The sequence below is a fragment of the Urtica dioica genome, chromosome 2, assembly GCF_054948205.1.
Source record: "Urtica dioica subsp. dioica isolate 48M chromosome 2, U.dioica_male_clone48M_v1_H2, whole genome shotgun sequence".
NCBI classification, from domain to species: domain Eukaryota; kingdom Viridiplantae; phylum Streptophyta; class Magnoliopsida; order Rosales; family Urticaceae; genus Urtica; species Urtica dioica.
Genome location: NC_142757.1, coordinates 46,521,220 through 46,537,055, shown reverse-complemented (window position 1 = coordinate 46,537,055; position 15,836 = coordinate 46,521,220). Strand labels below are relative to the sequence as shown.

At 33.3% G+C, this 15,836-nt stretch overlaps 1 protein-coding gene and 1 non-coding gene across 2 annotated transcripts; one reads left to right on the top strand and one right to left on the bottom strand.

Moving 5' to 3' along the window:
* Window positions 1-10,064: 10,064 nt before the first annotated feature.
* Window positions 10,065-10,146, top strand: TRNAS-AGA (transfer RNA serine (anticodon AGA)). The gene has a single exon. It is a non-coding gene; the product is annotated as a tRNA-Ser (tRNA).
* Window positions 10,147-11,332: 1,186 nt separating this feature from the next.
* IWS1 (Transcription elongation factor (TFIIS) family protein) lies at window positions 11,333-15,139 on the bottom strand. Its single transcript, XM_089606773.1, has 11 exons — window positions 14,971-15,139; window positions 14,368-14,848; window positions 13,688-13,807; window positions 13,256-13,473; window positions 13,044-13,173; window positions 12,892-12,954; window positions 12,715-12,792; window positions 12,246-12,337; window positions 12,078-12,143; window positions 11,828-11,981; window positions 11,333-11,725 (listed from the first exon to the last, which is right to left on the bottom strand). Exons 1-11 carry the CDS (start codon window positions 14,988-14,990, stop codon window positions 11,627-11,629), a joined length of 1,521 nt encoding a protein of 506 aa, XP_089462899.1. The 5' UTR covers window positions 14,991-15,139; the 3' UTR covers window positions 11,333-11,626.
* Between the last annotated feature and the right edge of the window lie 697 nt (window positions 15,140-15,836).

Sequence of the window (15,836 nt, the reverse complement as noted above, 5' to 3'; positions counted from 1 at the left end):
CACGTAATCCATGCATTAAAAACTTGAAGTTCGGAGATATATACACCACATAAATTCCACGATTTGTCAGGGTCGTAATCTTCACGTCAATAATATCGCGGAATTATATGGTTTTGATTCTCACCCTAAGATTTATGACGTTATTTTTCACAAATGAAAAACGATACTTCTAATAAAAAAAACGACTCTGAAAGATGAGATACAGACAAACGGCTCTGAAGGCTAAGCCTAAAACGGCTCTTAAGGTTGAGCCACAAAAATGGCTCTGAAAGTTGAATATGAACGGCTCTGAAGGCTAAGCCCAAAACGACTCTTAAGACTGAGCCATAAAACGGCTCTAAAGGGTGAGCTCCAAACGGCTATGAAGGCTGAGCCCAAAACGGCTCTTAAGGTTGAGCCACAAAACGACTCTGAAGGGTGAGCCTCAAACAGCTCTGAATGCTGAGTCACAAAAAGTCTCTAAGGACTGAGCCACACAACGGCTCTGAGGGCTGAGCCGCTCAGAGAGATAAGTCACAAAACGGCTCTCAAGGCTTAGCCCGAGAAACTTGGAGCCCAAGAATCAAACTTCTTATAAATACTACATACATTTTGGAAGAAAAGAAAAACAATCCTAAGAGAAGCAAAATCTACAACCTCTCTCTCTCTCTCTCTCTCTCTCTCTCTCTCTCTCTCTCTCTCTCTCTCTCTCTCAAAAATTCATTCAACACATACCTACAAAATAATACTAGAGTTACTCCACATCTCTTAACTTTGATTTAGAAAAACACAAAAGAGGAATGATTCATTTCATTTCTCTCTAGAATTGAAAAAGAATTATTCTCTCTCTCATATTTATTTTCACAATTAAAGGCTGAAATTATGCCACATTATATTCCCTTTAAGAAGATGTCCATGAGTTTGAAAAATCCAATTTTCATGTTTTTCACTTAGTAAGAGGAACATTTCATTATATATCACCCTTTTATATTTTTTTTTTCATTCAACTAAGGAAAAGGAAGATCACAGCGAACCACACCACCCACGCCGAGTTCCCGAAGGTCTCTATCACGGTCGTAATGCCACGAAATATTATCGATCCGTTATGATTCATTCAGATCCATAAGAGATTCAATGCCCGCAACCCAAGATTGATATATGTTGCAATCTCGCACTCCGACAAATGCATCGTTAATGTTGATGAAAAAAATGCATGATCATATATTATGCTAGCTATTATTAGAAATTAGAGATAAGATATAGAATTTACTTAATTAGCATACAACATATAAGAGAAAATCTATTTTATATGGTAAAGTTGGACCATATATACTAAAATGTTAACTCGATCAGTACTGTGAGTGAGTGCTGATTAAAAGTTAATTATGCAGGTTATTATATTCATTTGATATAAGTTGCAAGTGGCTATATTCCATACGCATGTAGATGATAAATTAAAAAATTTGTAATTTATTAGGTTATATGAAACATCACGTTTGAAATATAGTTAATATTTGAAAACTTTTAAACAAATGCCCAAAATGATGAGCTGGCACATGAATTTGTTTGTAAAATACCATATATAATCCGTAGTATAATTTATTAATATCTTAATAATATATAACATCTATCTCTCATCTCTCTCTTCCGCGTTTTCATTTACATTATAATGTACCCTCACACTCTCTAATCTTTCTTCCTCAATTTTCCTTTTTTTCTTCGAAATTTCAAAAGTTCATATATTTTTTTATTTGAGCTCGAAATTAAGTGATTTCAAGTCCTATGAATTCATGGTGGCGAGATCTTAAAAAATAAACTCATTGTATTGGATGAAAGTTGTTTTTTTACTGTTGTGGAATTTCACCGGAGTACGTTTCCCATTGGGTGGAGAATCCATGTACGCCACCTCCCTCTTGAACGTCGATTCCACGTTCCAGGAAATGACTGGATATTTCTGAAAATTGTCTGGAAATAATTGTAAATTTCTGAAAAGTTTTTGGAAATTACAATAAAACATTTTGATTTCCTTCATCTTCAATTTTTTTTTTTTTTGGATTTCTGGATTTTTTTCAAATATTCAAACGGCGAAGGTACGAATTTTTTTTCTTTTTGATTTTAAATGGCGGACGCTGCGTCTTCTTCCTTCAAACTTTTGAAGATGATTTCCATTGTTTTTGTTTATAGAGAAAACTGAAAGAAATTTTAAATATTAATGGCTCGCGTTGTATTGGAGGCGGTGGTTAACCAGTTGCTCACGTTGTTCCTTTGTCCATTATAATGGTTTTGCTCCATGATTTTTAAGAAAAAAAAAACTAACGATTTTTTTATCTGGATAGGAGAGAGAAAGAGAGTGATAAAGAGGAGAGGGAAATAAAGAACGTGTGATGAAAATAGAGAAAGGTAGAGAATAACACTATTTGCTAGAAATAAAGAGTAAGACTAATTAATATTTATAGAGTAAGACTAATTAATATGTATTGACAAAAATTAGAGTTTTTTACGTTTTCTTTTAGCTTTTGTATTGCCTTGATTATCAAGGTAGATAAGTAATAGGTAATCTCAAAAAAGAAAAAAAGTTTGACTATTTTCTTAAATGTTTGTAAACATTGACTAAATCTAAAATTTGTAGTTTGTTTTTTACTAAAAATTTACAGCGCCCTAAATTAAATTTGAGTCACCCTTATGCCTAAAAAAAGTATTGAATAGCTTCTAAATCAGGTGTACATCTGCAACTACTTATCCACTATTGTGAGCAACAATGTCTCGACTCATAAATCTACCACGTTTTTCACTTGGGCTCATTCAACGCAACGCGTAGGGAAGGTGACATTTAGATAACTAGCAGAAGAATTAATATAGCTTACGTATCATCTCTTTATCACTCTCTTTTTTCTCTTTCTAAATGTTGGCTATTAATACTTTGTGTGTACACGCTTAGCTACAAGTCGGACTTGTAGCCTACAACAGCTTTTGGAGTAATTATTATTAGACTTTTATCCGAAGTCCAAATATGAATAAAATGTGACCCCAAATGTAATATCTATTAAGGGTTTAAGAATAATAAAATTAAATCATATTAATTAATTAAAATACCGTTAATTTCTTTATATACCATAATGATAATCTATATAAAGAGAAATCGTAAGGATTGGTTCTCTTTCAATCTATTACGTAGTTTTTTTATGTCAACAGAAATGGGTTAAGAGAGAGAAATTAATTATTCCGCTAATTTTGTTACCGCTGTCGTCGCTCTAGTCATGAATTGAGGTAGATTTTCTCAATCTTTAATGGTATACAAAAATCACTTAATTTTAAGATTTTGACTATTTAAGATTATTCAAATTAATGTTTACAATTATATCAAAATTTGAGAACACCCCATGATATAGTCATATGCTGATCCTGTTGATTTAGCAAAACATAATTAATTTATTTTAAAATTCTGTTTGTCTTATGCAAATACAAGATGCATATCGAATATTGAAATACTATATGTGTGACAAGTTATATAGGGAAGAATTAGTGAACAAATAAACAATGCATAAATAAAGATACACTGAATTGTTAATCCAGTTTGTGTGATATCATTTACATCTGAAAGGCTTCGGCCGGTGAAATTAAATTTTATTAATCAATAAATAGTCTATAGAGCACGTTTATCTTATCTGAATGATCACATTGTTATTATCGGTGAATTTCTATTCAGACTCCCCTCATATATATATTATCCCGGCCCTCACTTTAACATGATAGATAGATGAATGCACACACTCAGAACTAGGACTCATCCCTTAAGAAAATAAAGCCACTTCTTTAGGTCCACCAATCAAAAAGGTCCAATTGTGTATACCGACGACTTAATTTGTTTACATAATTTTGTAAAGAAACAAAATATATAGAGTAATGAGTGGTATTGTCCGTTGTCCTGATGTCCCACAAATCTACATATACATAGTAAAAATAATAATCATTAGTAGCTTTCATTTATGATTTCATTGCTCATACGAATTCTAAAGGGCAATAACTAAAAATAAAAATAAAAATTTAAACGAAAAATGTTTACACGGTATATCTGTTGCGAATTTTCTCGCACACGCAAGTGCACGTGGTCGCAATAGTAATAAATCGTAAGAACGAGTCGATCCCTCGAGGATTAGCTAAATAAGGAATCCGATAATCACATGCTAATATATAACTAAATATAGTTGATGGAATCGTTGTCACAAAAAATTCAATAACACGTCACAAAATTAAACAACTAAATGCACAAAATTTATATTGGATAAAGGAAAGGACTATGGTTCACGGGTTCGCAAAACAACTTGGATTCGCTGAACTAAGAAAAGAAACAAGCTATTGAGATTCACACTTTTCACTACTCATACTCACTTTAATAGAATTGATAGATCTCTCTCAAGCATCTAACAACCTAAACCGATACCGGAATATCATCTCTTGATCTCAACTCCCAACAAGCACGGCTAGCATTAAAATCAAGAGTATTCATACGAGTCTAAAACAACCTAGCTATATCTAGCCTAGGAATGTATTCTAGTAACTCACACAAAAACACAACAACCTAATCTTTCTCCAGCATTAGAGTTGAACATAAAACAAGCATGAGTTCATGACATTCATACAAGCATTAAGCATAGTTATAGATTAAGTAAAAGTGATAAGAAAAACAACAACCTAACAATTCTAATACCGTGAATCCTACAACGTAATGACCCCGCTACACCATAGCCCTACATGAGACTAGTTCATATTGATGACTATGACAATAAAATACTTACAGATGAACACAAGAACAACACATCAAGAGACATCATGATCATATGAAAAACTTGAATTAAAAATAGTAAGAGTTAGAGAATAGAACACTTGATTATATTGTAGCAACGGTAGAACTCTGCAGCTCTCTCCTTCTCTTCAAATTGGAGCCACAAAGTATGAACAAGTCTTGAAAAATTTAGAAAAACTAAAGAAAAGCTAAGACAAAGAAAAGGTTTTCTTGATAGATTCTACAAAAAAATCCTTCCATCCATGACTTCTTCTGAGAACATTGGTCTTTTTAAGGTTGAATGGGCTTGTTTTCGGAGCAATCTAAGCCTTCATATCTCATCCAATGGCTGAGAATCGCTAAAAAAAATTGAAGATAACGAAGTCTGTCAGAACGACTGCGCGCCGCGCGCTTCACCCTACACACCACGCGGTCCTTCTTTTCGCTTCCGCGCGGTTCGCGTGTAAGACTCTGTATCTTTTGATGCAGCTTTTCTACTCCGCGCGGCGCGCGGAGTTGGAAAAAATGTTTTCTTCGTTTTCGCTCCGTTTTGACTCCGATTAGCTTATTTTTCCAAATTGAGACCCCGAACACTAGTAAAACTCATATAGACCTGAAAATCCATCAAAAACACTCTAGAGATAATTAAAATCCTTGAGGACTCATTGGTTTTAAGCTCGAGAGATAAGAGTTTACGCGTGATTAAAGCACCTATCAATATCAACTCTTCTAAAAAAAAAAAAAAACAGGCGTGATGTCTTACTGTGCATAAAAAAAAATTAAAAAAAAAATTTGTTAAAGATTTGTATTACTGTTTGATAGTATGATTATAATTATCATCAAATGTGAAATTTAAATTGTGTGTTCTTCAATTAATTCTCTGTAAAAATACTATTATTTTAATTCGCTTTAGGCTTCCAAATACGTCAAGCCAGCCCTACTTAGAACTGCTTTGGACTTACAGACCTTCTAACTCCAAAACAAAAAATGCGTAAACAAGAACAACTAATGATAAAATATCCATTTTATAGTAATTGGCTTGTTCGATGTCTGAATAGGATTTCCAAGCATAACGCGTGTACAGGATATCTAATGCACATCTTGTGTGAAAAACAATATTCAATAAAAATGGTAGTTTTTCAAAATCTCGGGCCAGATCATATCATGTGAGCTATAGTCGCATCTACAAAGATGCCTCAACAAGTTGTGGAGACATCTTACTCAGCTTCGTCAATACAAATAAGCTAATCAACACCATTCTTTATAATATTGTAATTTACTTGATCATGCAATGTTCTCTATATATAACTGCAGATATCATCAATAATGAAGTCAATAAAATTAACCAATCTGTTTAATTTCAAAAGCCATAATGGAATTTATCGCTAGTGTATTCACAAGTTCTAAATTAAAAAGCTCTCTTAGTACATAATTTAATATATTTTAATAAAGTGAGATTTTTTTTTCTCTTTAGTGGAGCATTTTTCACTAACTTCCGGTTATATGTTGTTACATTGATTGGATATACTTTTATTTTGTCAAAAATGTGGCAGATCGTAACAGATCTGATTTTGTGTGTATTTTGCACAATTCTGATTTATTGTTTGATTCGCTTCTGATTTTATCTTCACCGAAATCGGATCAAGGTGATCTATATGAAAACTCTAGCAAAACATCAAAGGTTAAGTTTTGACTACTATAAAAGATATATTCCGCCCTTAGGAGCTTGATTACACATCCTCAGTTTTTGTGAGAGTATTGAGCGAAAATTTGTTCTCTATAAGTGCTTTGTATTATGTCTTGTTTCAACCTTCACTTATCTTTGCGGGTTATAAAATAGGTTTGTGTTTTGTGATTTTGTACGTATTGTTATAAATGTTGATCAAACACTCGGGGAGTAGTTTGAGTGGAAGTGAGAGAACTCGGATTTTGGGGAAGCCTAAGTGAAATTCACATGTAGTCTTGGGAAAATGGCGCTGAAGCATTGATCATTCAGCTAAGATTGCGTACTATTTCTACTATTGACAAGGGAATTTTTTTTTACTGGGAGTATCATCCCTCCAGTCATATCGTTCGCCGAATTGAGTTAACAATCTTGTGTTTCTTTATTTCGTGAATTAGTATGGTAAAATATATTGTGTCCCATAACTTGTCAGTAGTCTCATTAAGATCACATCTTCAGTACATATATAATTTCATGACATATAGGCTTTTTCTAGGATTTTTCGTTTTCCAAGATTTGTTTTGTGCAATAGAAAAAACAGAGGGAGACGATTTGGATAACACAAAATTTTCGAGAGTTTTTTTTTTTTTTGAGTAATCAAATGTCAGGCGTTGCCAAAAAAAACGTTGGCATATTAAATAAAGTAAGATCTCGGAATATCATCTCTGGTCTGAGCTGAAAGAAGATGTAGTTCGGGTTATTAGGAGGAAAGCCGTGAAGGTATATATATATATATATATATATATATATATATATATATATATATATATATTCTAATACATATATAGTCTCACATTTGAGATATTTTATAATTTTTCAAGAATTAACCAAAAATTCTTTGTTCGGTAACTGTTACATATTCGATTTCAGATCAATACTTAGAATCTAAATGGTTCGATTCAGGGCTCAATGGAGGCTTGAAACGCGATGCAGAGCGTCTCAAATGTGTTTAATGTATGTTACTTAAAATTTTTTCGCAATGAAGATATATTTTCTCAAAATTTTCGTTTTACAAAAGCATCGTGATGCATCATTTTTAAAAAAAAAACATTTTTAAAAGAAATGAAGTTGCCATGGCTCGTGGGTCGTGACAGAATTTATATATATATATATAATAAAGATATTTTAGTGTTAGCCTTTTTTTTTACTATGTCTTGACTATTTATTATTTTTTTGTATTATTTTTTTATTACTCTTTTGTAATATGAAACTCTAGCCTCTTTTTTTAGCTCTCTCTTGAATTACTCTTTTTCCTGTTGCTATTTCATCACAAGGAGCTTAATTCCTCATCTAGATGTGGCTAGAGATGCTCACTATTGATGAAATCTGTTTTGACTCTGTTTTTTCTTTCTTTTTTTTTTAGTGATCGTGTCGTTTTTTTATGTCAGTCTATGCGGTTTTGTGGATGTGGTTTAAAGGCGGTTTGAGGAGAGTATATTTTCGAAGGTAGGAGCGATAGTTTCCTAAATATCACATGTGATTACCATGTTCTTTTTATTTTTTTTATTTTTATCGTGTCGTGTTGCTTCGTTTCTCTACATATATAGTAAGGTTCTATATTTAGTATTATTTTTTTTAATATATATTTTATATTTTTAAATCTGATCATCCTAACTACTTATTTCAATATATAATAGTTCAATATTGCTATTAATTCCCTATCTAAATTACTTAGTCGCAAAAACACATTGCAATAATAAGAAACCGCGTGTAGAGCGTTTTTATTTATAGGTATAAATATTATGGAAGTAAATACTTTTTGTTAATAATGATATATAAGTGGAAGTTTATCATAATTAGACTATGAAATTTAATAGAAAAATAATTATTATATATATTAGACTCAGACAAACTTAATGAGCTTGATAACGCATAAAATATCATCAGAATAACATAAAATATAAGCAACAAAAACAATTCACATTCAAAGAAAATAAAAAATTAACAGGTATAAGAAAATAGTTTTGGGAAAAAATGAAATTATAAGAAAATAGTTTATCCAAAAGACGTTACCTATATTATAGTAATATCTAGGATACAAGTACATGTTGCTATCTATATCGATCCACGGAAGGACACGCTTATCCCATGCATTAAAAGCTTCACGTTCAGAGATATATACACCACACAAATTCCATGATTTGCCAGGGTCGTAATCTTCACGTCTATGTTTAGCCCAGTCCCTCAAGTCAATAATTTTGATTCTCATACCCTAATATTTAAAACATATATAACTAAGTTGTTATTAGAAATTAGAGATGACATATAGAATGAAGTTAGTAAATAACATGTCTATATATGCAACTACTTATCCACTATTGTGATCAACAACGTCTCGCCTCATAAATCTACCGCGTTTTCACTTTGGCTCATTCAATGCAATGCGTAGGAAAAAGTGACGTTTTGACAACATAGAAGTAAATAATGTAGCTAGTTTACGTATATATAAGAAAATTAATTTAAATATTTATCGTACAACTCTTAGTTACAACAACTTTTGGGTTACTTATATCAAAATTTGAGAGGTGGCAAACGCCTCCTATGATACCCCTATTTTTCAAACACCTCCCATGCTATTCCGTCATATGCTTTATTAGAACAATATGTGTGATAAAATACATAGGAAAGAAGTGATGAACAAATAAAAAAATGGATAAAATAAATATTTTTTTTTTAGAAATATACTAATCTTGTTTGAATGATCACATATGTTCATATTCATTTTTTCCTTGTTACTATTCGTGAATTTCAACTTCGACTCTCTTGAATTTAAAGAATCACTAAAAGAAAAATATATATTTTATTGTAGTTGACCACTTGGATTTCTGTTTAGGATTTCCAAATATAAGGCATCAAAGATATTGATCGATAAAATTTTTGTTCGAAAAATAATTTAATAAAAAAATGGTAATTTTTAAAAAATAATCCGACAAATTTAATCAACAAGTTGTCAAATATGTTGAAAATAATCTTACTTGCTCATATCAATACAAATAAGCTAATCTAGACCGTAAATAAGATTGTACTTGAGCTGATCATACAATGTTTTGTCGTGATCAATAATGTGAAGTGAAAAACAATAAATAAATAAATACAAAAAATAAAAATAAAAATTACCCACCCGTTCTACTGTAATAATTTTAGAGCCGTAAGGCATTCGCTTTACTAGAACAAGGCATGTAATCGCTAGTCACAAATTTCAAATAAAGCCCTAGTCTAATTTTAACGTCAGGGTAATAACATGTTAAAAACATATTATGTTCAAGAGATGTCTTGAAAAGTTATTAATGAACATTAAATTTATATAATTCAAAAATGTGATAGTTCTTGTTGTTTTTTTTTTTAAATTTAACAACCGTCAATCTCAATTTTCCAGCTCATGTATATGACCAAAAAAGCACACTAGATTATATATATATATATATATATATATATATATATATATATATATATATATATATATATATATTAATACTGGACCACATTTAACAAGCTGGTGGCCGTGCCGGAGTGGTTATCGGGCATAATTAATAAAAACATGAGTATATTTGTGTTAATAGCACTGAATTAGACATTCAAGTGGCCGTGCCGGAGTGGTTATCGGGCATGACTAGAAATCATGTGGGCTTTGCCCGCGCAGGTTCGAATCCTGCCGGCCACGCTTTTTCATCTCATCTTGACGTTTTCTTTTTTATCCAAACTCATAAGTTACCATGATAAATGGCTTAATTAGCCAAACTAAATTTTTTTGCAAAATAATTTAATATTCGACATATATATATATATATATATATATATATATATATATATTGTAAAATAGTCCTTAATTAAAATAATTAGGATAAATTTAACAAAATTACTCTTGAGTAGCTACCAGATTAAATTAACACTTTATTGGCTTTGTTTTGAAATTTAATTACGATTAAATTTTGGCTTGTTTTGAAAGCAAGATTAAAAAATTTAACTTTATTGTCTGCTTTTGATTTGCTTCTCGTTCATTTTTTTTAAAGCACAATTAATTTTTTTGAAACTCCTTTACCTTGTTTCGATTTTCTTGTCGATCTTGAGCTTATTTTGATCAGGTTTGGTAAATGTTTGAATTTGATGTGTTCTTTGATTTGACAGTTTATTACCTTGTTTCCATTTCTCGAGTTGTAGCTTATTTCAATTACGTTTTAAGATTCTTAATGTTTGATTTTTGTATTTGTGTGGTTTGACAAATGATTAATTGTTTGAAAGCAGGATTAAATTTTATGTCTTCTTTGAATTTGCTTGTTGATATGCAGTTTACTTTTTATTAGGTTTAATGACTCTTAATGTTTGTGTGTACATAGAAGAATAATTTTTTTCTTTTTTTAAGGACGGTTGTATTGTGGTTGTGTTGTCAGTGGAGATTGAACTCACAACCTCTCTAAAATGTGCAATTATTAATTAGGCTCTTTGCTAGTATCAATTAGAGGTGGTGTGAAAATTTTATCCTAACATTTATTGTATTATTTAGATTTGCTTGTCAGTCCATATTAGGATTTGGTGATTTTCATGTTTCTATGATTTGGTAGAGAATTAACTTTTTTGAAAGCGGGACAAAAAAAATCGACATTTGCCCAAGCCAAATAACAAAAAAAAATGGTATATTTGTTATTTCGGATAAGAATTAGTTATTTTACCACATTATGAAACCTCGACTAAGATTTATTACAAAGTACATATATTTTCCTAAACAATTTACCAACCACTGGTGACAGGTAGGAGAGCAAGTTCTCACCGTCGCAAACCAGTCTTTTTTTTCATTTTACAAGTTCGGCAGTACAATGTCTTTCATCTCATCCCGGAGTCCCGACACAATATATAAAATAGACAGTTTTATTTCGAGTAGTACGTATACAGAATTCACTGTAACTTAGGCAAAGGTATGTCCCATAAAATACCTCATATTTGATTAAATATGCTGGGCATTCGTGTATAACATTAATTCATGAGCAGAAAAACTATCATGATAACATTGCCCGTGCATGCTTACTCGAAGAAATAGCTTCTTTGATCTATTGCTTTAGTTACTCCCACAAAGGTTTATACAGGTCAAACCCTCTTTTGCCGAAATGCTTGTGGGTTTTTTTTTTTTTTTTGCTTTTGCCTTTTCATCACAAGTACTTAACCATTCCACGACCTTCCACACTTAGCTTTGTGGCCTGAAGTTGCTTCTTTTTCGGGGCCTTGAGCTGCTGCAACTTCTTATTCATCTGCGTCACAGTAAAGCCATTCCGAATGACCAACCCATTTGAGAATCCATATACAATGATGCTCCAGGAAATAAATTAATTTCAAAATAAAAATAAATAAACCTTCAAGCGTCGTTGGTCTTGCCCAGCTTGCTTAGCACGAGCCCTAATTTCATCCGGATCGATCTTAGACTGTGGGCGTACAAGAAAGTCCATTGGAGTTGCCTCTGGCCTTGTTGTCATTTGTCTAGAAGATGATGGGCCAGATTTCCTTTCCCTATATCACCACACCCAAATAAAACAAATAAGTATATGTCCTGGTAGGGGTAACAGTGATTATCTTCGATTATCCAAATATGAAGAACCGCCTTACCTAGAAAACTCGTCCAAATCAAGGTCTCCGTCCCTTGATTCAACTCTTGATGGGTTATTCGCTGGCCTGTGGATACAAGTATTGACACGTCGTCAATATACAAAACCAAGACCAACATACATAAGATGGACCGGATATAGATATCTAGATGGATGCTCGGAATTGTACTTTTTCACTGGTGGCCTCCGGTATGGAATTCTCTCATCCTCGGCTGCTCTCATATCCTCAAACCTTGTACTCTTATTGAATATGGGTCGACTCTGCAATCCAATGAACATCCACAAGAAAATTTCAACATCATTGACTAAAAACCCCTACAGTTCAAATGACGATACGCTCTCAAAGATTCCGAGTGTCTAATATAAACCAAAAAGGACCAAATCAAAAGTAAAGATTGAAATAGAACTCTTTACAGTTCAGTTTACTCAATTGAAGCAGACAAAATATAGTCCAAGTCCTAGTTGGCCATAAAAATTGGATCAGGTCTCTACATCAGAAACATTTTTCCAGACAAACAAAACAAACTGTATATTGTAAAGCACAATAGCCTGATATCTAAATCAGAAAGAGGCAAAAGATAGTTTACATATTTAATAGTTTATACACAAGACAGAGAAGGACGAGAATGTCGTATTACCCATTTATCAACCAGTTCCTTTGCCAGCTTCCTGTTGGACGTGGTTTCTTCATCAGATCTCGACAAGAACATAATGACCTAACAGGTGAGAAACAAACTCATTCACGTTGTCATTTAAATGAAGTCTGAATTTTATTTTATTTTGGTGCATTGTCTTTTTCGTAGTTGATCCATCACCTTTCCTAAGCCACTCTTTTTCAGTTGCTCTCTTCTATCGTATTGCTCCAAGTCGATCGGAAACTGCATTGTAGAAGCTATATTCAGGTTCTGTATGAATTAATGACAACATACCAAAAGTTCCCAGATTAAGGATGCAAGGAATCACACACATCATTCAGAATCTTCAAAATTGCAGCACGAATATTTATATTGGGTAAACTTCCATCAGGGAGTAGCTCGAGCCATTGCTTCAATAAAGTTAGCACTCCATGATCTAAGAATTCCAGCTGAAGCTGTTTCCTGAGACCAAAGTGATAGATTATTTACTATTACAAAAAAAAAAAGAATAAAAAGTACAGAATGATCACGTCAACCATCTTACTTCGAGAGAACATCAGTAAGAAGACGCAGCTTTTTGAGTTTGTTCACAGCAGGTTTTCCCTGTCTGTTAAGTTCTCGATCCTCCTCAAGAGTGACCTCGAGCTCAGCCATGACATTTTCAACCAGCAGCGCTATTTCCGCAGGACTTTTTTCATTCTTCTTCCTCTTCTTGCCCATTTTAAAAAGCTGGTCAATATCTTCCTCTTCACCTTCTTCTGCCTAGAAGAGTTTAGAAACAGGAAATTATACAATTCAGCATTGAAAAGAACTGCCCAACAAGGGACATCAACAATTCAGCTATAAACATCCGAATAAATTACAGTCAAAGAAAAGGATTAAAAAGGTGAAAAAGAACATCGGGAAGTACATTTTTTAGGCTGCATTTCAAATTATTAATAGTAAATAGCACAATGGCTAATTATGAAAGGAGTACCTCAGGATGATCACCGGGAGAGCGGGCCTCGTTGTCACTCCTGTAGCGATCTGCAGGATCCACACCAGTGTCATCTATGAAGTTTTCATCATCCAGAGTTCTCTGACCCTCATGGTCATCCTGTTTCATTCAAAAAGATGAATAACGATAAGCTTACATCACTTCAAACAGAACATAATCAGCTATACATAAACATAACCATCCAGGTCGGTCCACAATGGTATAAGACCATAAAAAGCACAAGATATCATACAAGAAAGATAACATTCTTCAAGTGAAGGAGACTACAATCCTAATCCTTACAGTTAGAGATCGTTAATAGACTCGCATTAATAAGAATCTGCTATGTACTTAATAATCATCTAGGTTTGACATTGTATACGACCATAGAAAATACAAATAGCCAAACAAGTGTCTGAGGCCAAAACTCAAGTTACATACAATCCTAACCTAACTCCTGAAGGAAACTAAAAATCTGCTGAGTAGATGAACAAAAACTCAAACCACGGAAGCAGAAGCAAAAAAGTTCTCCATTTTTGTGAGTCATAGTTCCACTAAACTGAACACACCTTGGCGTTGAGCATATACGATAAAACTCGATACTCACCATCCAATACCCGATTCTCGGGATTCTTGACTAAGCAAACAACGAAAACAGCAAGCAAGAGAGAAGAACAAACCTCGGAATCACCTCCGGCTATGGTGTCCCACATCTCCTTAACATCCCCATCTTGGTCTCTCGACGCCTTCCCCGAAAGCCCTCTCTTCGAAGATGGCCTCGATCCCGAACCCGACCCGCCAGCTTTGCCTCCGTACTTGTCCCTACTCTGCCATTTTTCCTTGTGCCCACTCCCACTGAGCTTCTTCCTCTTCCCATCCGAACCGTCTCTCCCAAAACCCCCAATTTCTCCGTCCTCGTCGTCTTCCACAAACTCCGGCGTCTCAGTCGCCGAACTGTGGCTCTTCTTGATCAGCCTCTTCCTCGGCCTCGCCTTCGACCCCGACGCATCGGAGTCGCGGCGAATCGGAGACTCTGACGGTCCTCGCTCGCGCCAATCCTCTTCGTCGCCTTCGTCGACGGGAAGGCCGTGACTTTCCAGCTCCGGCGACCGATCGACTTCGTCGTAGTCCATCAATGGCTCACCGTCCTCGTCGCGGTACCTGGAAATTCAAAGACAAAGACGATTCTTAACGAAAAAAAAAAAAAAAAAAAAACTGAATTGAACCGAATCGAGTACCGAAAAAAGAACCCTAATTCGAGAAAAATGAAATCAATAACTTACGGATCGTCCTGGTAACCCATGGCGGTTAAGAATTCAGAGATAGATAGCGAGAGAGTAGAGAATCGCTGGAAACTTTAGCTCGGATTCTGTTTGACTCCGAGAGAAAGTGAGAGAGAAAGAGAGCTTCAAGCCGCCAAAAGAAGGCGATGAACGGCAATTGGTTTTTTCTTCATTTATTATACGTGTATGCACGTCTTTTTTATATTCGCTTCTGCCCCTATATTTATTGTTTATTACGGAAAAGAACGAGAAACTGAGAAATTAATAGGTTGTTTGGTAGTTAACTAAAAAAGTTTTTGTTTTCTATTTTCTAATTTTTGTAGTTGTACTGAAAAATTATTTTGCAGTTGTTTTCAAAAAGCTGTTTGGTATAGTTTTCATTTTTGTTTTTGAGAAATTGAAAAAAATGAAAAAAGTGTTTGGTACAGTTTTCATTTTTGTTTTAGAAAAAATGAAAAGAGAAGATGAGGAGAAGGAGGAGAGAAGAGAATAAATTTTTTACCAAAAACACATTTTATTTGTTTTCAGTTTTCTTTACTCTTTTACAAAACAACTGCAAAAAAATTTTAAAAAAAATTCGGAAAATTAAACCAAACGCATTTTCGTTTTTTGTTTCCAATTTTTTTTAACTCAAAAACTCTTTTTGAGATGAGAAACAAAGATTTTGTTTGATAGTTAACTCAAAAAGTTTTTGTTTTCTATTTTTTAATTTTTGTAGTTGTACTGAAAAATTATTTTGCATGTGTTTTCAAAAAGTTGTTTGGTACAGTTTTTATTTTTGTTTTTGAGAAATTGAAAAAACTGTTTGGTACAGTTTTCATTTTTGTTTTTGAAAAAATGAAAAAAAAAATGAAAACTATTTGGCG